We start from the raw sequence: 21,280 nt of genomic DNA on the forward strand, positions 1-21,280 counted from the left end.
TACATGTTCAATTATTAAAATATATATATATATATATATATATATATATATATATATATGTATATATTAAAATGTACATTTGTTAATTTTTGTATGTTTGTAAACTTTATTTTAGCATGTGCACTATTGCATATTTGTATTACTCCAACTACATGACTAAGACTGTTTCCACCGACATCTTTATTTGGTAGAGATGTGTCAGTACCCATCTCTTTTTTTCTTTTTCCTTTGACAAATTGCCAAGCTCACATCCTTGCCAGTTGCTTTGTTTGACTGTGGGACGCATGCCACCTCTTCTGTGGGGGCAGATAATAAGAAAATGGTTTAGAAATACTTGTGTGGCAGGCGCTTGTGTCTCTTTGACAAAGGCAGGAAACCCCGAAGTGGGGAACACGTCATGTTTCACATGAGTCTGTTTTGTTTACTCCTCTGAGTTTCTTTTTCTAGATTTGCACTTGAACGTTTACTTCCTTTTTTTAAATCCAACATCTGTGAATCCCTACAATTGACAAGGGCAACACAACTTCAGATTAGGAGCTCAACTGGATGTTTAGAGAGAAAGAATCCAGGTGTATTGTTTCTGGCAGTGAAAAGGGAGGCTGGGCTTTCGCGGGCAGGGGAAAGGTAGACCTGATTGCTAACATCACTGCTCTTCACCGAATAGCAGCCGCGCACAGCGACGGGGAGAGGAGGACAAAAACGCCCTTGTTGTTGAGTAACTCACTCCCACAGCCTGGGCGAGACTGCAGGCTTGCAAACCCCGCGGCGGACTTCGTGGATAGTCGGTGGATTTTAGACACTGTTTGGGGGAGACGTTTGCCGTTTAAAACATGTATTCCGAGGCGGAGAAAGCCGGGACGCCCCGCAAACGCGTCCTGTCTCTGGGGATGAGTGAGGACGAATCTCTGCGACACATCATCAAAGAGGTGAGATTTGCTCTCTTTGAACTTGTTAAACCCCCCGAAATGAAGAGGAGACATGTTTCGTTCAGCTTCTCACAAAGCAACTTTTCTTTTCATCATGTTAGTCAAAATGATCACGAGTTACAAGTAAGGCAGGAGTTTCCTTGCCGTTTCAATTACTGTGTATTTATTCCTATTGTGTTTGCCGACGTGTAGGAAATAAATATAGAGTGTAAGTTAACCATTTTGTTCATTGTAAGTTGATATCAGTCAACTTAAGCGTGGTATGGCAACAAGAAAAATTGCATAGGCCACCCATTTGTGACATTTTTACGGACGTTTTAAAATGCAGTTGCAATACAAAAGATTGGTCGCGCTCGTGTAGCGCAGATTCCTGCAGTTCTGCGAAAGTGTGCGCCAATGGCAGCGGCGGGATTGTGCAGATCTGCGTAGAACTGCGGAAATCTGCGCTACAGTACACCGCCAGGCTGTAGCAACTATCAGGATGACAGACCATGAAAGGAGGACGATTTGAAAGTGTTTTTTTAAAAAAAAAAAAAAAAAAAAGCCCATTGCTTAATTATACTTGCTGCCATATCTCTGGAAAAACGTTTTGCAATGTAAAGCACTTCCCCCCCCCCCCTTTTTTTTTTTTTTTAAAGACGAATTTAATTGTTTGTTATTGTAAGATAAGTCGTGTCCTAATATGGGAAAATATTATTTTTGGATTCGACGGGATGTCCCAGTTCTGTTTTTGTTTTCTTTATTAGGAAATGGCCAACGTTACACTGTTTCAGATTCATCATGTTTAAGGGCGACTGAAGTTCACTCCCCAACGGCTTCAGGAGAAACTATTCTTGTGCAATTAATCTGGAATGAAATGAATGCAAAACGCGTTCCATTGAAGACCAGGAACAGAATGTCAAATGTGTTTAATCTTGATGTACTTCTCAGTTCCAGTAAACCTGTATTTTACGAAGTTCATTTGTTTGACCATAATACTGAGTAAAGCACCTTCAAGCAACCTATGCTTAAGACACAGCAACTGCAGGGATGACAATATAGAAGGCACTGGGAGAGACTGGCTGCTAACACACACACATACAAAAATGGCAATCACCATTGTATGCGATTCGTTTTAGCCCCAACTTGTGGAGGTTAATAACCTGTTGCCTGCAATTTCGGGACAGCTGTCAACTTTGACCATGATGATGAATCCTACTAATGAGTTGCTTCTGTGTGCAAGCCATATACCCCATGGAAGCAGGCCACTTTTGCAAGGTTTTATAAAAGTTCCAGAAGAGTTTCTGAATAACTTCCAAACGAAGTTGATGCAGGATTATTTTGGAAGGATTATGTTTTGAGATACTTAGAGATGCATTTTGATCATTGTTTCCTCACTTGGAACAGAAAGGACAGTGGTTCCCCTCTAGATTAAGGTCTAAATCTGTACAATATTTCCTAGATTCTTTGTTGTACGGAGGCACTTGCAGTCCAGTACTTGTATTGCAAAGTTATTAAGGATTTTCTTATTTTATTTTATTTGTAGACCACAACAATTATTTACCACCATTTATTTAGATCCCTGATAAAATGTGAGTATTTTATGAGTAATGTAAAGCAATGAGGATTTCCTAATACATTATCTGTTGCTCTTTCTATAACAAACTTTGACCGTTAGTGGGATGCAGGAGCTGGGAACGGCAGTGCTCTCCATGTGTGGTCCTGTAGAACCAGAATGTAGCCTATTCATAATCAAATGTGTGGGCATCTGTCCTCTTCACTCCATGACTACAGACCATCTTAAGTTTGATTCATTTTGGTCAATAACCTCACTGAGTGCTGGCTTGGAATGGGCAGCAGGAGGTTCTGTTGATCTCCTGGACCAGAGTGGCAGACCACTGTCAAAAGGGACATCATTGCTGATGCATTATCTTTAGCTGAAGCTTTTAACACCTTAGCATTCATTAGGGTGGTGGTCTTGATAGGAAAGGCTGCTTGCTTCATAACCATATTAACTCCCCAATGGTAAAAACTGATGTTAGGACTGTGGGTAAGAGAGAGTTAATATGGCTGCAAAACAGAGTGGCTCATTTAGTCCCGCAAGTGTTAACTGTGCGCTCCATTTAAGACAATCAGATAGTGTTCACTGTATTAGCCAGAACAATATCCTGTAAGGTAACTGTGGTTTAAGACAGCACTGTATTAGATACTAGTGTGAAATAAAATACCAAGCAGCATTTTCTATATTTTTAATCATATTAAAACAATTATACATTTATGGGAGCACACTGATTACTATTTGGAATTGTTTATTGATTATGTTGTACTATTGTAAAATTGTGATAGGTTAATACGTATATCTTTTTTTAATAAGTTAACATCCTGAACTATGATGATCTCAGCAACTGATGGCAGTGTTTTCTAGTCATTCAAATGCAGGCTGATCAGCTAAGCTGTTTTACGTGTAGTTTATAGTAATGACTGATTGAAAAAAATGTGTATTTTCCTGCGAATTAATTTCTCATTAGCTTAATGATTCAGGAGAGACCATTAGGCCTATTTTGCTTGGCCAAGTTCAGTCACCGCTTACTGATGGCTAATGAAGTAGAATTCATAGTGACTGCCTAATCTGTTCCACACACCTACAAATCTTTGTGTAAAGAGGTCTTCCCAGCCCTGATGTAGCTGCTCTTTAATTCTACACTCACCTAAAGGATTATTAGGAACACCATACTAATACTGTGTTTGACCCCCTTTCACCTTCAGAACTGCCTTAATTCTACGTGGCATTGATTCAACAAGGTGCTGAAAGCATTCTTTAGAAATGTTGGCCCATATTGATAGGATAGCATCTTGCAGTTGATGGAGATTTGTGGGATGCACATCCAGGGCACGAAGCTCCCGTTCCACCACATCCCAAAGATGCTCTATTGGGTTGAGATCTGGTGACTGTGGGGGCCAGTTTAGTACAGTGAACTCATTGTCATGTTCAAGAAACCAATTTGAAATGATTCGACCTTTGTGACATGGTTCATTATCCTGCTGGAAGTAGCCATCAGAGGATGGGTACATGGTGGTCATAAAGGGATGGACATGGTCAGAAACAATGCTCAGGTAGGCCGTGGCATTTAAACGATGCCCAATTGGCACTAAGGGGCCTAAAGTGTGCCAAGAAAACATCCCCCAAAACATTACACCACCTTCACCAGCCTGCACAGTGGTAACAAGGCATGATGGATCCATGTTCTCATTCTGTTTACGCCAAATTCTGACTCTACCATCTGAATGTCTCAACAGAAATCGAGACTCATCAGACCAGGCAACATTTTTCCAGTCTTCAACTGTCCAATTTTGGTGAGCTTGTGCAAATTGTAGCCTCTTTTTCCTATTTGTAGTGGAGATGAGTGGTACCCGGTGGGGTCTTCTGCTGTTGTAGCCCATCCGCCTCAAGGTTGTACGTGTTGTGGCTTCACAAATGCTTTGCTGCATACCTCGGTTGTAACGAGTGGTTATTTCAGTCAAAGTTGCTCTTCTATCAGCTTGAATCAGTCGGCCCATTCTCCTCTGACCTCTAGCATCAACAAGGCATTTTTGCCCACAGGACTGCCGCATACTGGATGTTTTTCCCTTTTCACACCATTCTTTGTAAACCCTAGAAATGGTTGTGCGTGAAAATCCCAGTAACTGAGCAGATTGTGAAATACTCAGACCGGCCCGTCTGGCACCAACAACCATGCCACGCTCAAAATTGCTTAAATCACCTTTCTTTCCCATTCAGACATTCAGTTTGGAGTTCAGGAGATTGTCTTGACCAGGACCACACCCCTAAATGCATTGAAGCAACTGCCATGTGATTGGTTTGTTAGATAATTGCATTCATGAGAAATTGAACAGGTGTTCCTAATAATCCTTTAGGTGAGTGTATGTGTGCCATGCAATGCTGATGTTCCTTAAATGAGATGAGCCTGTTTGTTAAGTTGCTGGCTGCTAGTTTATTGTTCAAGAGACATCATCAAGGTGTCCTGCCTAGGTATTGGCCAGCCAAAATCACCAAATACTCTAAAGTAAACAAATGTGAAGACTTTCTGTGAGACCCATTACTCAAAGCATTTTAAAATATGTGCAATACACATCAGTCTCTACATTATTTCCTTTGGCATGGTCTGGAGCAGTGATTCATATGCCTTTTTGCTTTTATCCAAATTAGTCAGCAGGTCAATAGTGCACCAGTTCAGAAAGATGACGTGACTGCAGCTGATAGAAATATTAAGGTAGAAGATGAGACTATCATTTTCAAAATAATTACTACTTTATTAATTGTTGTAAAAGATTAGCCTACATATTACATGGAATTACGCACTAGGACTAACATATGGCTTTATTTTAGTAAAGATGAAGTACTTATTTTGTGAGTTTTACCAGTTAGAAACCCGAAAACGTCCTGTGGTGCGACTGTTCCCGACTTTATGTAGTAACAAAAACTCAGAATAAATTAATCTGTTATTGGTTAGAAAAATAAATGTAATGTTCCTACACTGATTCTACATAGATATGCTCTACCACTATGTGACAGTCAAAAAAGAAAAAGCAGATTTTCACAAGTATAATCCTTAAATTAATTTAATTAAGGATTAAAGTATAATCCTTGGATGTAAGGATTTATCTGAAAAGAAAGTGAGGTCTTTTTGGAAACAACTACACTTCTGTTTTGACACCGGTATGTTTATAAGACTTAGATGAGCCAAATGCTTTTAAAGTAATTTAATCAGATTTTGATATGGTTTTAAAAGAGTCACACCAAAGGACATTATACAAAACAATTTGTAAAATGGTGTAGGCTATTTAAGAGGGGGTGGATTTAAATACATTCAAGGTCACGAGATGATCTGGAAGGCTTCGTGATTGCCCATTTAGAATTGGAAATAGAAACTAAAATGTCCTATAGTTAGACAGATTTGAGTGTCACCCTGTTTGAAACACTTATCAATATGGATTTTAGGTTCTATGTCCTTGAATGATGTTTAAAGGCGATATACAATATTTACCAAGAACAGATGTAGGATTTTAAGTGATATATAGACTGGATGGATTGACTTTGATGGAAAAGTGAAATGTTATGCATAATGACAGGGCACAGCATTTAGAAACAAGAAGTCGGAGTTTTCCAGAGTGGGAAATCTCACTCTGAGGTGTACCTGGGGTGTGCCTGCAGTGAGCTAAGTTTGCTATGTGGTGACTGCGCCCTTGGTAAATCCAGGCCAAGGGAGGGTGCTTGTAAAAACTAATCTACTTCTCCCACACCCAGTACTATTTCTGTCTCACTCTCCATCACTACAGTGACCCATCTTTCTAAGCGTGTGTCATCGATACACAGTGAATGACACGGTGCAGAGAGGAAGAAAACTTTTCCTGTGTACATTTACATCATTATTAAAAACTAAAAATACTAAAGCTTGCCTTCATGCTACAAAACCTATTGAAAAAAACCTAACAGTCTGCCATTCTGATCAGTACCATGTCTATCAACCAGTTTCTAACTGTTCAGTCTCCAAGTTTCACCATGTCTGTTTAATCTGTAGGAATGGGTGGTGAAACTGCATGTTGTCTTAGTTCTGATACTCTCTGGCTTTCTTAGCATGGATGTGTTTGAACCACCCAAGGTTAGTATTTTGAGACTTGTTTGTGGCTTTGCCATAGAGATCCTGTGATCATGTTTGGGATAGGGGTGGGGTGTTAAATGTTCAATATTATATTGTGAACTGAGACCCAGAGAGTAAAACCCACAGGCATCAAAGTGGGTCTCTCTCCATCTATGACCAATATGATCAGTGGTGACAGGTTTATAGAATGCTTTGGTTTCATTAATGCTTGCTCTTGCATGCGTTTCAGGTTTGGCCTGATTTAAAATCCATTGTCTGGTTTTTAATCTGATTTTCATTACTCATTTTCCATTCAGCTGCATCACCTCGATGTCATCGCATCTCACGAGATCCACAAAGCTGGGCCTGACTAGTCTTTGGTATTATTTTTGCTATTGGTATAGCAAAATAAACTGGGTTTATTTGCTTTTTGGTGGTTTAGTAGGTGATGGCCTTCCCTGCATTAGGTTACAAACAAGAGGAGAGCCATGTACCTACCCTCTCTTTCCTGTTTGTTTTCCTATAGCTTATCGATCCTAAGAATTCATCTAGACATTTCTTGACAGGAGCCAAAGAGTCTGTTCAATGTAATAGTGGGGTAATTTTTATTTTTCCTCGTCCCGCACATCTTTGTGTGAAGTGCCCATTTCCAGTCCTGTACACAATCATACTTAACCTTTATTTCTCTGATAACCTCATGTCACTGGGGATTTGGGAATAGTCAACTATTGGATGGATATTTTGTCCATCCCCTTCAGGAGTTTGAACACATTGAATCACCTTGAGAAACATATTTTGTAAAGAGTAAATGGATTCAGTCCAGTTTTAGTCTGCCCAGCTAAGATTCCTGAGATTCCAGGGACTACTGTAGTTCAGTAATGATCCTACAGACTTTATAGGTCTCCCTAAATCAGCAAATACCTTAGTCATCAAGTTTAATGCATTATGTATTTGTTATTGGATATAACAAAAATCGTCAGACCCTGACTCTCTGGGGCTAGGGTTGGATCCGCATTGCTCTAGTTGTTCTTTTAGGACCAATGTCCATTTTGCAACTGTGTGGTTGGGCAATTTTATCCAAACCCTTACAACTCTTTGTAGAAAGAATCCGTGTCTATTTAAAATAATGAATGCATGTATTCTTAGCCTTAATTTCACTTATTTCCAGGCTGAGGGCTCTGCAAGGCGCCTGTCCCGTGCAGACAGCAGACTGGGCAGGAGGCTGGAGACAGGCCAGGTAAGACCTTTTGTATGGATGATCCTTTTATACATGTGCAGAGAATGGTAAATGGATGAAGAGAGCTGAAGGAGTTGTCATATCTTTTATTAATAAAAAAAAAAAAAAAAAAATGACTCGTTCAAGTTACTTGATATGGCAGTGTTCCACACACACACTGATATTTTAACCGTAAAAAAAGTGTAGTTCAAGGTAGTTCAATTTCACACCTTAAAACCGAGATAAGCAGCTTTGATATAAATGTGGGATCTGGACTTCACTTCACTTCCCTAGCCACCATCTTCCTTTTATACATCTCCCCCCTTGACCTCTGACCTCTAACAAAGATATACATAATAAAATAATTACAAAAATACTAAATAAGAATTACACATTTAAAAAGGAAATGGGTAATTATAATAGTTGGGCATTAATTACTTCTCTCTCAGATGGCCTAAACCGTCACATGGACTATTAATGCAACATAATTGTAAAAAGTGTGCAATGTGGTACACATACAACCTAGACTGAGGACTGAGTTCCTATTGGCAATAACCGTTAAAACCAAAGGGCAGCTCAGGGTGACTGCCTTGGATGTGTTGAAGGACATGGTACATGGTTGCATGAAGCTGTTCAGTTTTCAAGAGTACAGTATGATGCCGTAGTCCCCTTGGTGTATGTACCACAGTTTTGATTAATGCAGTTATGCCAAATAACTTTGTAAGTGCTTTTTTGAAGGCAGTTTGGCTAACCATCAATAGTGTGCCAAGATTGTTAATAAGGCTTGCATTCAGGGGATCATGCAGCGCTCATTCCTTTTAAATGAAAAAGTAAACCACAGATTTCACATAAGGAGATAAGACTTGAATCCCCCTTTTAACACATTTACTGATTTCAGTAATGGGGCTTATTACTAATATTTAGACCTTTAAAGGGACATGTGCACTGTTAGCAAAATCATGGTTTTAGTGCATGTTGTTGTAGTGTTTTCAGATGTTACAGTATTTTCGCAAGGTAAATAATAACTTTCTTTAAAAATAAATGCAGTCTGAAGTAAATAAATGCCACCTCCAAAAACCTGCTCGTTGATATTATTGCTTTTGTACAAACTGAAATTAAAGTGTACCCAAAATAAACAAAAGAACACCACGAAAAAGTACCTAGCATAAAAAAGACTTTTTACGTTAGACTTAATTTTGGCATATAATAATAACCGGAAAAAATACTTGCACAAAATCTCCATTAACCTCCATTAATCTGCTCAATAACCTCCTTGGAAAGCAGATGAAACCCTAACATGTTATGTTGTCTATGAAAACTACTCTAAAGTAGTAGGAATATGAAGTATGAAACTGTAAAATTTGGTTGACTTGATAATTACTTGCATTGGGGAAGACCTGTCTGGTGATTTTATGGTATTTCCACTATCCAAGACGACAAATCCAGTTTTCAATTTTGAAGTTTTCATAGTTGCTTATGTGATAAAATTGAGCTGGAATCAAGCTGGATGGTAAAGATCTTGCTAAAATACTAGTATTTTTAGGAATTGTGTGTTACGCTATATATTTCTGCTTATTTATTTAGACTACATCTTATTTGCCAGATATTTGAACAGGCTGTAGGCACTTTGAAATAGTATTTCCCAAACCTAGTCCTAAAATCCCACTATCTTTTAGTTTTCATTCCAAAGATAATTTGATATTTGAAAATAGCATTTACCCTCTAAAGTATCTCCGTGTATTATATCATGTAAGTATGGCCTTTAGGAAGAGTTGTTCAGGCAGGCTTAAGAGAAATAGTTGAGGGCAGACTAAACAGATTTCTGTGCTCAATTTCTCTGCAACAACACCCATACAGCAATTTCTGAAGCCAAGTACTGAGGGCAAAAAATATATTATAAAAGGGAAAGTGGTAAATTGAAGGCCTTGATAATTGTAAGTATAAATCTGAGAGCTTGGCTGGAAGAAAACAGGAGACTCAGTGTGTTCAGGATTCTGAAACCCTTTTGTATGTGTCTGTCAGGTGTATCTCGGCTGTAATATGTGTGTGTGTGTCCGTGTGTGTCCACAGCTGACCGAACTGCAAGAGAGCTATGATGAAGCCCTACAGACAGTGCATGCCCTGGAGCTTCAGAGGGAGACCCTGCAGTTTGAGGTGGACTGTTTGCGGGACACCCTGGATGGGGTGGAAGAGCTGCTGGCTGAGGCCCACAGAGAAGGTGGTGACATCAAAATGGTATGTAGGGGTGGGCTATATGCATGACAAAATAATGTAACTAATGTAATTATTTTAGACCTTACAGATGATAATGGTATATGCCAAAATAGTTTTGAAGACTAGTCTTATACTATATATGTTTCATATACAATACACTGCCCAACCTTTATGGTAAGAGAATCTCTTTCCTCATGCAAAGTGCAAAATAATAGTCCCTAAATAATAGTTCACAATAAAAAATGAGGGGCCTAGTCTCCATACTTTACCCTCTCCATTTGAAACCTACTGTACTTAGATAAAATAATTAGTATAATCTGTTTGTATCCCCTAAAAAAATAAATAATAATAAATAAAAAAATAAGTTATCAAATAGGCTCCAGTTGTTTCACTAATGGGAGTTTTACATAATTTTTTTTGCAAGAAACACCAGCATGTCCATATTATTATTATTATTATTATTATTATTATTGTTTTGCTGCCACTCTGGGACTTTGACATGACATTTTGGCATTTCTACATTTTCTTTATTTTAGTTTTGGTAGATTTTAATACTTTACATTCTAACCACATAAGTTCCAGGTGTACTTATACCCAACACAAATGATGCAGTGTTTCTGTCCTGCAAAGGTGCTATAACTGAACACTGTGTTCTTGTGCTGTGTGCTGCAGGTACAGTAGCTGACATAGTACAAGTTAACCTACTGGAAATTAGTAGTTTGTGTTTTATTGTGTCCATCTTGTCCTCGCTGTTGCTGCAGTTCTATTAATAAAACATGGCCGGAAATTCTCAGATTGCATGTGTTATTCCCGATCCTGCTAGCGGTATATGCAATCTAAATAACAAAACATTATAATTCACTAGTATATATCCCAATAAAATCTATGGAAATCATGTTTTAGTTCTTATTGGTATTTAAATAAAGAAGAAAGGTTAATAATTTGCAAACAGGTCCGAATAAATATTGTTTTGCCTGAATACCTTTTGGCATCTGTATTTTGGCTTTCTGTTGTCAACTGTCTGGCCCTCTTCATTGCACAAGAAACCAAAATGATCCCAAATTAAACTGGTAGCATGATTTGTATGTATTTTTTTTTTTTTTTTTAAATGTTAAGTTAAGGAACATTTTCGGTCAAGGTGTTGTGTCAATTCTGCACAGATCAGCACCAAAACCCCTGGTGTGTGATGATATACAGATCATATATCCTGCACACAATCTGCTCATCGGCTTGATTTAAGAACTCAATCTTGTAGCTCCGCATCGGGTGGCAAAATCGACACATTGGAAGCTTGGAAGGTGGACTTGAATCATTGATTGTTCAGCATAAAATAAAAAAGACGCAACAGTCGAGCTAAACTCATGGTATTTCGATACAAGTAAATCACAGTGAGGAGGGGGGAAAGCTTGTATGTGTTCTTTTTATTGACAAAATGCTGCTCGCCAGGTGGGCATAGTAATTCATATGCCACTCACCCTACCTTCAAAATACTCTCTCAGACTTTCAGGCACCCAATATGTTAGTCGTCACTGTTGCATGTGAACATAAGTATATACTGACCTATCTAAGCCAGCAGCACTTGGTAGACTGTGTGCCGTAACCATTCAGACTTCGTACTATATACTGAACAAAGGATTTTACCAGTTGAGCTACTTGAGAACCCATGAACTGTGAAATCTGGACAATGTTAGATGCAAACCAACAACAGAGCAGTCTGTGGAATGGGCCTGTACTTTTGTGCTGCAGGAGCTGGAGAGAGAGAGGGAGAAAAGGAGACAGCTGGAGGCTCAAGTCTGTGCTTTGCAGACTGAGGTGGAGTTGCTGAATAATGTGAGTACCAAAGGTTTGAGGTGATTTTGGTGAAAAGATATTGTATAAAAAAACCTCACTATTGCCCACAAATTAGAAGCCATAATTCATAATTTGCATCCTCCCCCACCGTTAGGGTCCAGATGAGCATTTTATGTTTCCGATAAAGCTTTCACACTTCAACCACTGTTCCGCTTGTCATTATTTCAGTGAAGTGAAAATGTTGAAAAAATAGAAATCGCAATAGAAATACTGAATTTGTAGTTTTTCAGAATTTTTATGTGAACATTTAATCCGCAATTCGAATTTTTCTATTTTCAAAAACACTTTGTCAAATTGACATTCAATAAAAAAAAATCAGCTCACTGGCTGCATAGATGGAACAGTTTAACTTAGTCTATGTAATACAGAGAACAAAATTTAAATAAAAGAGTGGATTTGAATGGTTTAAAGATGTGATCTACATGGATGCATTTTAGGAGGCATTGAAAAGTGTCCAGACACTGCAGTTTTACTGCCTATGTGAAGCTCATTCCACCACTGTAGGACAAGAGAGGAGAAATAAACCTGTGGAAAGACATGACTAATCAACCTGTAGAACAGGGTAAGACAGCAGGATGGTGAGCAGTCTGTAAGGATTAGGATCTTGAATTAAATTCAAAGCCACCAAATTAATACTAAATCTAACTGCCAGTTGAGACTGAGCTTGAGTTGAATCCCCAGATTATTACTCTTGTATCTGAAGAAATAAAATAAGTTTGTGGACTACAGCTAAATGGATTCTCTTAGTAGCTTGGTGTGGCTGTACCTATCAATATGCATTCTACGCCAGTGATATGTTTGAGATGTATGCCACATGAGTCTGTATGTATAGCTATTGTAGATATTACAAAAGTAGATTTATATTTTTCATGTCTTGCTTTAGGAAAATGCACAAATCCCAGCTGTGCCTGTGTACACCTGTCTCGGAGCTGAACAGCAAGAAGGAGAGGAGAATGTGACGGAAGATAGGTGGGAAGACACAATGGAAGACATAGAAGAGGAAGAGGGGGAAGCACAGACACAGCAGGAGGAGAACAAAGATGGAGAGGTTGAGGTTATAGAGGTACAGAAGTGGAGAGCACACAGGAAGCCTGCCCCTTCTGGGCCTGTGTTGACTGTCAACCGCTTGGATAGCGAACCAAGCACAAAAGGTACAGAGGGCAAAAACTCGGTGGTGCAGATGGGAAAGGAGAATGGCAGTTCAGCAGGAACATGTGGGGAGGGTGAGAAGAGCGATATTGGTAACCGGTGGGTGGAGACCACTGCCGGTGGAATCTTGGCCAACTTTTTCACCAAAGGGAAGGAGGTGCCTGCAGCAGAAGCATCGGAGCCAGATGGCAGTGCATCCTTGACTGAGCAGCAGGAGACCAGAGCCACACGAGAACCACAGTCACTAGGTTGGGAAGGCGTGTCTGTGGATTCCCATTCAGGATCAGTCCCAGTGGGTTCGGTAGCTCCCCTTTCCGACCCTGAGAAAGGGAAAGAAGCCCAAGCCCAGGGAGAAAGTCAAGAAAGCAACTTGGCCAAGTTCCAGAAGATAGTCCACAAGATTATCCCCGGATTACAAGCCGCTACTGAACCCCAGGATGACTCTCGAATCCTCAGGGGTCCCCAGAACACTTGCACAGAGCAGAGCAGCAGGCCAACGCAGGAGTCTTCCAACTCAGACACCCCCGTGAAAACGGAGGCCCGCCAGACACTGGAGAAGCTTTTCAATCAGTTCTCCTCTGGACTGGCCTCAAACCAAAATGCAGAAAAGCCCAGCTCGGAATTGGCCACCCCAGCAGAAATCGGGCACGGTGAGGCAGCGGCCCCGTCTGAACCAGGAGAGGAGAACTTGGCCAGGACCGACAGCTCCCTCAGTTTCTCTCGGGAATCCCTGAGCAGAAATGACAGTTCCCAACCCAAGACCCCAGAGTCCTGCATCCTCTCCTGAGCCTCAGTGGCAGAGTTTCACAAAAACAAAATAGATTAGCTGGAGCAGCCAGACCTGCCTTGCTGTACTCTGGCAACATAGTCGTAAACATGATACTCCTCTCCCCCAGGCAAAGGAACCTACCCTTCTCTGTTTATGATCACGAACTGTGACTGCATACACGTATGTGCATCACTGGTTCATAAGTAGCTGTCAGACTATGGACTTGGATAATAGATGTATTGTTCTAACGAGAAAGAGAAGTCTAAATTGGGGCTGTTTGGCTTATTTTTAATTCTTTTTTGTTGTTTTCTAATTAGAACTTTTAAGAAATGCTTTCTTTCTTTATTATAGAATGACTGGAATCTGTTCTAGTTTCCATTTCAATTCTGTAATGTGGGACAGATGTATTGTAAATAAGTCACACCATGTTGTGAACTATAAGACAAATTTATGTTCTGTTAAAGAGCTCCATTACATGCCAGAAACCTGTAGGGTTTTGAATGAAAGGAAAGCACTGAGGTCTAAGGAAAATCCTAGCTGGCTTCATAATGGAGTAATGTGATCCTAGTAGGTATTCAGGATGCTAGTTATCATTCAGACTGCAGTTCATTGGGTGCATCTTCCCAACACTTTGACCTGTAAGTATGAGTACAGTGAAAAGATTGTGGTATACATCTTGAAATTAAACCTACGTTAGCTGTATTCAATCATATAACTCTATCACACTTGCATAAGATCTCTTTGTTTAAACCTCTGAGGCATAACCGATAGCCACTTTACTCCATCTTGTTTTAATATTATAGCCTTGAGGCTCAAATTAATTTATTTTACCCATCAGGAAATAGTTAATGGGCCTTATATAGTTGTTTTTTTTTTCCTACTGTTGTAGATTAAGACTGGATCAACAGCAAGCTCCAATCTTATATTTACTGCTGCAAAAAACACAAATGACCTTGAATTCACCCTTCAACTATCCTGTCACAGGCTCTGTAGATACTCTATGCAGAGATTCAAGAAACATTTAAAAAAAGGGGATATTCTATTCTAAACACTCTGAACGTGCATTTTATAGTCCTTTTTCCTTTTTAATTTTTTCTTTCCTTGTATAGTTTAACCATTGTCTTTTTGCAGCCTGTTATTAGTGTTATTACACTTTATTTTCTTAAAGTCAAGGGGTATCTATTAAACCCCATTTACACGTCTAATCGGCACTGGTTAGGCAGAAAGGAGATCTTTGTCACCACACCTTCCAGACAGTAGAATAATCCTGTCCGGAAAATAGCCGTTTGAACTGCTGTAGTTTTTCAACATTGAAGGTACTGTATTACTGATTGTATGAGACACTGGTGGTGATGGATTTTGGGGATCAAAAGTACAGCACAAATTAGACCACTGATTCACTATAGACACTTTAGAATGGATTGAACCTAATGGCTGTTATTGTCAGATGTTTTGAAGCATCAAGGCTGGTTTATTTTTAAGCTTTGCATCTGGCTGCACACTCTGTCCTGCTCTGTGAAATTTGATTCAGCCTTTGTTTGGAAAGGGATTTCATTGGATGTACCCCTCTAGCGCACTTGACATTTTTGTTTCAGGATTTTCTGAACACTGTAGTTTAGTAATATTGTTTTTAGCCACATGTGTATACAATCCACACTTGAAATCCTCAATCCACATATTCAGTAGGATGTCTTCAGCACACTTATACTGAGCTTAGCTGGTACTGAGTCTTCTAACACACTGGGTTAAAGACCTTGACTGTAGCAATGTGACCAGTCAAGAATAAAAGTGAAAAAATACTACTGCTTGTAGCATAGTTTAAAAATAAATAACATGTATCTTTAGATTTGAATTGTATGCATAAACTGTATTTTTACTACAGATATGCTGATTAAAAAATATTATATTTCTATGTGTCTGTGTGTATATGTACAAAGGACTTGTTATTCTATTGTACAGTTAGACTAATTTTTAAACTATTTTATGAAATTGGGTGTTTACTCTTCATTGGGGATAGTGTTCACTGTACATTTCACATGCTCAAACTACAAATAAACCCATTGACATCAAGTGCTGAATTGAGGTCAGGTAGAGATCGTTGGGGCCGAGCTCTGTCCTTCATCCTTCAATAGGTCAGCAGTAATATGTGCTAATAAGGCTGTGAGCACAGCATTTGGCATTTCTTTTTTCTTAATTTATACATTTTGCAACTGAATCATTAGCAAATACTTGATTAAGGGAATGTAATGCAGTAACAGACAGTTTAAATTACTGCAGCATCCCCTCTTTTTTCCTCTCACCGTGGAACAAGTTACATTTCCTATACAAAACCAAGTTCCCTTCATGTTGAATCATAGGCAATAGCCCAGAATGGCCAGAGAAACTCCAGATTTAAACTGATCCTGCATAAACAGTAGCTGGGGATTAGGGCATGTACTTAAAGCCAGAGACCCTGTTAGCAGCAGTTTAGGAGGTTCAAGATTTGTTTTACTCCCAGCAGCTGAAGCAGTTCCTTGATCACATGGCTTTCAAAATCCTGCCCCTGATCCGAATGTAATCGAGCTGGCCACCCATAATGTACAAAATAATTTTCCTGTAGTACTTTGGCCACAGTGCATGCTCATTGATCTTTGGTGTGGAAGGCTTGAGCATAGTGCACGAACTGGTCAGTTCTGATCAGGAGTTTACTGATTCCTTCAAGAGATATAAAAAGTCCATGCACACGAATTCCATGGGTTGTACAAGACTTCGTATGTTAACAAGTGGGGCAGATTTCTTGGGCAGTGTCTTCTGAGCTGTACAACGAAGGCAGTTCTTGTAGTATATCTCCACATCTTTGCTTTCATGGGGCCAGTAGAACCATTTCTTCACTGCGTCCAGCACGCCACGGACATTTAGGCCAGTGGAACCGAGGCTTTCATCTCTCCTTTCTTTTTCGACTTGACCCTTCTCTCTGCTCATTCCAAGTATGTATAGTGGCAGACAGGAACATAATTTGCTCCTCTCTCTAATTCCTCCCCCACTCTTTAATCTGCCAGGTGCTTAAAATTCAAATCAGATATAATAACATTTAAATGAACGTTTAATCTTGTGTTGCATCATGAGCCAATAAGAAGACACTATTCAATTAGAATATAATTCTTAGGCACATTTACACTGCCATTTCTGATCTGGATCAAATGGATCGGAATATTTGATCACAATCAGTGGTGTTGCGTTTACACTGCCATTTGATCAGGGGTCCTCGCATGCACACTAGCACGCAAGTCCAAACTTAATTATATGCATTTATTAAATTGGTCTGACGCTGGCAGTCATCTGCTTCAGACGGGGACCTTGGCTTACAGTCCTAGCGGTCTGTCGCTGGACGTATGCTGCTTGCTGTCATCTGCTTCAGGAGAGGCGGGGGGCCTTTTGTCCATCTCCTCCGCCACCCATCTCTCAAGGCCGTAGAGGCTCTCTCCTTGCCCACGCGTGGAGGAAGGATGACGCCACCACCAGGGAATGTGAGTTGCGTCGCAAAGAAGTCCAGCTTCGCCCCCAGGTTAGTGAAGAAATCTAGCCCTGGGATGCAGGCCTCATGGGTCGAGGCTAGCCAGGGCTTGTGCTGGAGCCGCCGACTTCCACCCACATCTGCATGCTCCCTTGCATCCATATCTTCGCCTCCCATGTCGCCCCTGGTATAGTGAGGCCCTGGGGTGTAGCAGAGAGATGGTGGCGCCCATATAACCACTCACAGGGAGGGGGGGGACCCAAACAGAAAACAGACATGTAGAATGGGGGGAAACACAACTATACCACAATACAGAACAATAATTTTATAACAACTCATAATTTACTAACTCAACAGAGCCTCGGGGCCACTTCCCAGCAGCCCTTGCAGAGATGCCCACATATTAATCCTATCTGCATCCTATCTTCGTTACACTGCGTTTTATGTTAACATAAAGTAACGATCCATTCAGTGTTAATTGTATCCATATTTTGTGTACAATATGGGTAATAGTGAAAGGAATGTCTTATCTGGGCACCGATGCAGGTCTGCCTGCTGTCTTTAAACACATTCGCCGCCGCAGTGCATGCCGGAACTTGAGCCGGTCGAGCGTTTACACTGCCAGGATCAAATGCTACCGATGCATTTGATCCGGATCTGTACCGTCTCCCTGAGAGGTGCATTTGATCCGATCGCCGATCGTTTACACTGCCATTTCTGATCCTGATCAAATGCTACCGATGCATTTGATCCGGATCAGAAATGGCAGTAAATGCGCCTGTCGTTCTCTCAACATTCCCACGCCCCCCGCTAAATGTATGCCTATCTGTCCTGAGAGTCCCCTCTCTGTGCACCCTTGTCTGTCTCACCCTGGTTGTGTCCAAAAGTGTCCGCACAGCCCCCCTGCCTTTCGCTTCAGTCTGTGTCTCTCTCGATGTTCCGTTCATGTGCTTTTTTAAGGGCATTCGAGCAGACACTGCAATAAAGAGCTGGTTCATTAAAGCTTGATGAGGATCAGTGATGACAGTTCGGTGAATCGATTCATTTCGTTCATGTCGTTCACTGATTCAGTGACTCGCACAATGCAGCCGGATCAGGACGGACGCATTAACATTATTTAGCCAACACGATGAATCTAATTAAATGTAATATATTGTTCGGATAAGGGCGTCTGCTAAGAAATATTATTATTATTATTATTATTATTATTATTATTATTATTATTATTATTATTAATAATAATAATATCGTTACATAAATGTCTTACGCTTAGGTGTATCTCAATTATTATTAATATTTATTATTATAGGTCATTTTGTTGATTTACCTCAAGATGACTTGCAAGTATTAATAATAATTTGTGCAAAATGTTTTGTGTATAAAACATTACAAAAACAGACCTCATAGTGATTTATTATATTTTTTTGTTTTGTTTGGCAGACGTACCCATTGAATACGGACTGTAATACACACACATTATGTACAGTATATAATATTGCATAAACGTCTAATCTCATAGATGATGTAACTGACGCCATTTTGGCTCATACATATTTCTTTCTTATGCACTAAGCAAGAGGGAATTTGGAACCAACATGGCCCACACGGTCTTCAGTCTCATAGCTCTCAGGGACTCGTCAGGAGGAGTGCAGTTTATTTACAGTGACAAAGTTCCTCAAAAAGTAAACGGCTCACAGTCAAGCTCCACCGTAATCAATCAGTAGACCAATCAGTCTCACCTGCATTACTTGTAAAATGTTGGAAAACATGATTAGACAGAAAATAGAGGAGCATCTTAATGAAAACCATATTCTTAGAGATAGTCAGTTTGGGGTTAGAGGAGGCAGATCATGTCTTACTAATCTATTAGAGTTCTTTGAACATGCAACTGCAGCTGTAGATCAGGTGAAAGCATATGATATGATATACTTAGATTTCCAAAAAGCTTTTGATAAGGTTTCACACCAAAGACTGATCCTCAAATTGGAAGCTGTAGGCATTCAGGGTAATGTAAGTAGATGGATTATGAACTGGTTGATGTCTAGGAAACAGAGGGTGTCGATTAGAGGAGTTGCTTCTAACTGGAGTGAGGTAGATAGTGGAGTTCCACAGGGATCAGTACTAGGGCCTTTGCTTTTTCTAATCTATATTAATGATCTGGACTCTGGGATAGTTAGCAAACTTGTCAAATTTGCAGAAAATAGGTGGCTCAGCAGATACAGCAGATACAGTCTCGGCAGCACTAGTTAGAGCTCATCTGGATACTGTGTGCAGTTCTGGGCTCCACACTTCAAGAAAGATATCGCTGCTCTAGAGGCAGTTCAGAGGAGAGCAACCAGACTTATTCCAGGTCTGAAGGGAAAGTCCTACTGAGAGACTGAGGGAACTGAACCTTTTCACCCTGGAACAGAGTTCAAATCATGAAAGGCATCACATCAAACCAGAGGAGCTTTTCCAGATCAGCAGGGACACACGGACCCGGGGACACAAATGGAAATTGGGCTTCAAGACGGAAAACAGGAGACACTTCTTCACACAGAGAGTTGTCACAATCTGGAACAAACTCCCCAGCAATGTGCGTGAAGCTGAAAAGTTGGGAACATTTAAAAATATAATTAATAGTATCCTTGGATCACTTAGTTATTAATGGACACCAAACCAGCATGATGGGTCGAATGGCCTCCTCTCGTTTGTAAACTTTATGTTCTTAATACATGCAGAAAACAAGAGATTAAGGCCACACTCCTGAAGGTGAAGTGCATTCATCTAGCTCAGCCTTCAGTCAGCCACTCCCAACTGGCTCACTTCTCTCTCCTTTTAAACTGTGCACAAGTGATTAAATCAAATGAAATCACAATTACCTTGTTAACCTAAACAAAACGTGTCAATCATAATTAATGCAGCAGTTAACAAACTGTTTTGATGTACATGGCAAAATAGTACTAATAATTACAGAAACAATTAAAAATGAAATGATGCATGGGATCCCATAAAATATAATTGTTAATTTCTTTGCCATTCAAACAAACAGACGTACACACACACACACACACACACATATATATATATATATATATATATATATAAAAAATTTACTAATAATTTGTTCCCTCGTTGCGTGTCCTGACCCTGGATCTTCAATGGACTATTTGCCTTTCAGATGAGTGCATTTAATTGTAAATATAATTACAGGGAACATTCGATGTCCGTGTAACCCATGTGAGGGTCTCCCGTCACAGCATTTCTCTCTGTGAATAAAAAGTAAGTAGAATGGGTTTCTACACCACTACATTGAGTAAGACAGCTGAGGTTCTGCAGTTTAATTTGGTACATGACACTTGCATTTAATCCAAACAGTTAGGGAGCTACTCGGAAATGTAAGAGATGGTGAAAACAGGTGGAAATTGCATGGGCTCTATAGGGTTAAACCACAGAAAGTGCTACAATATAATGATCTTTGATTTATACATTTTAAGTAAATACCCCCTCCCCAACCCCCCCCCCCCCCCCCCCCCCCCGTCCTTCCCTTTGTGCAAATTATGAATAAATAACCAACTTCAGATTAGCAGCCTGGTCTACTGCATTTAAAAAAAAAGTTTAACAAAGGCTGCTATAATAAAATGAAATAAAAAAACTGCAACTGTCTCGGTTTGTGACACTATTTGGTATCTATAGCCTGCAAAATACTATTTACAAAGTAACAGCTAGTGGCAGAAGCTAACAGGTAAAACTGTTCAAACATGCATGCTGTTTCCCTTTGGGTTTACTTTGGATGAAATTCTGGGATTGATTGAGTTCTGTAACCTCAAATGTTATGTTCTTATACATTTTTAGTACCACTCGCTGGGATAAATCACTGTTCAATAACTAATACATTAATATTCTTTTATTATATAATAGTCTAATAATACTGATGATGATGATGATGATGATTATAACAATAATGTAAGTGAACACTCGCACAATGGCATCCTGCAGGTCTGCGCCGCGCTACAACAAGATCCCGAACACGTGTCACATGATGCGCGACTGCGGCTGCGCACA

The 21,280-nt window shown here is 39.9% G+C and overlaps 1 protein-coding gene across 1 annotated transcript; it reads left to right on the plus strand.

Moving 5' to 3' along the window:
• Positions 1 to 381: 381 nt before the first annotated feature.
• LOC136752668 (leucine-rich repeat flightless-interacting protein 1) lies at positions 382 to 15,653 on the plus strand. The gene is made up of 5 exons (XM_066708177.1): positions 382 to 926; positions 7,713 to 7,781; positions 9,831 to 9,995; positions 11,721 to 11,804; positions 12,709 to 15,653. Exons 1-5 carry the CDS (start codon positions 831 to 833, stop codon positions 13,759 to 13,761), a joined length of 1,467 nt encoding a protein of 488 aa, XP_066564274.1. The 5' UTR covers positions 382 to 830; the 3' UTR covers positions 13,762 to 15,653.
• Positions 15,654 to 21,280: the final 5,627 nt, after the last annotated feature.

This window comes from Amia ocellicauda, chromosome 7, assembly GCF_036373705.1.
Source record: "Amia ocellicauda isolate fAmiCal2 chromosome 7, fAmiCal2.hap1, whole genome shotgun sequence".
Classification (NCBI taxonomy): Eukaryota; Metazoa; Chordata; class Actinopteri; order Amiiformes; family Amiidae; genus Amia; species Amia ocellicauda.

What these genes read in the sequence shown, in the direction of transcription:
- LOC136752668 (XM_066708177.1), top strand. Translation starts at nt 831, where the DNA reads ATGTATTCCGAGGCGGAGAAAGCCGGGACGCCCCGCAAACGCGTCCTG. An exon ending in GGAGGCTGGAGACAGGCCAG is followed by an intron (nt 7,782 to 9,830) that starts GTAAGACCTTTT and finishes GTGTGTCCACAG; the next exon opens with CTGACCGAACTGCAAGAGAG. An exon ending in AAGGTGGTGACATCAAAATG is followed by an intron (nt 9,996 to 11,720) that starts GTATGTAGGGGT and finishes TTTGTGCTGCAG; the next exon opens with GAGCTGGAGAGAGAGAGGGA.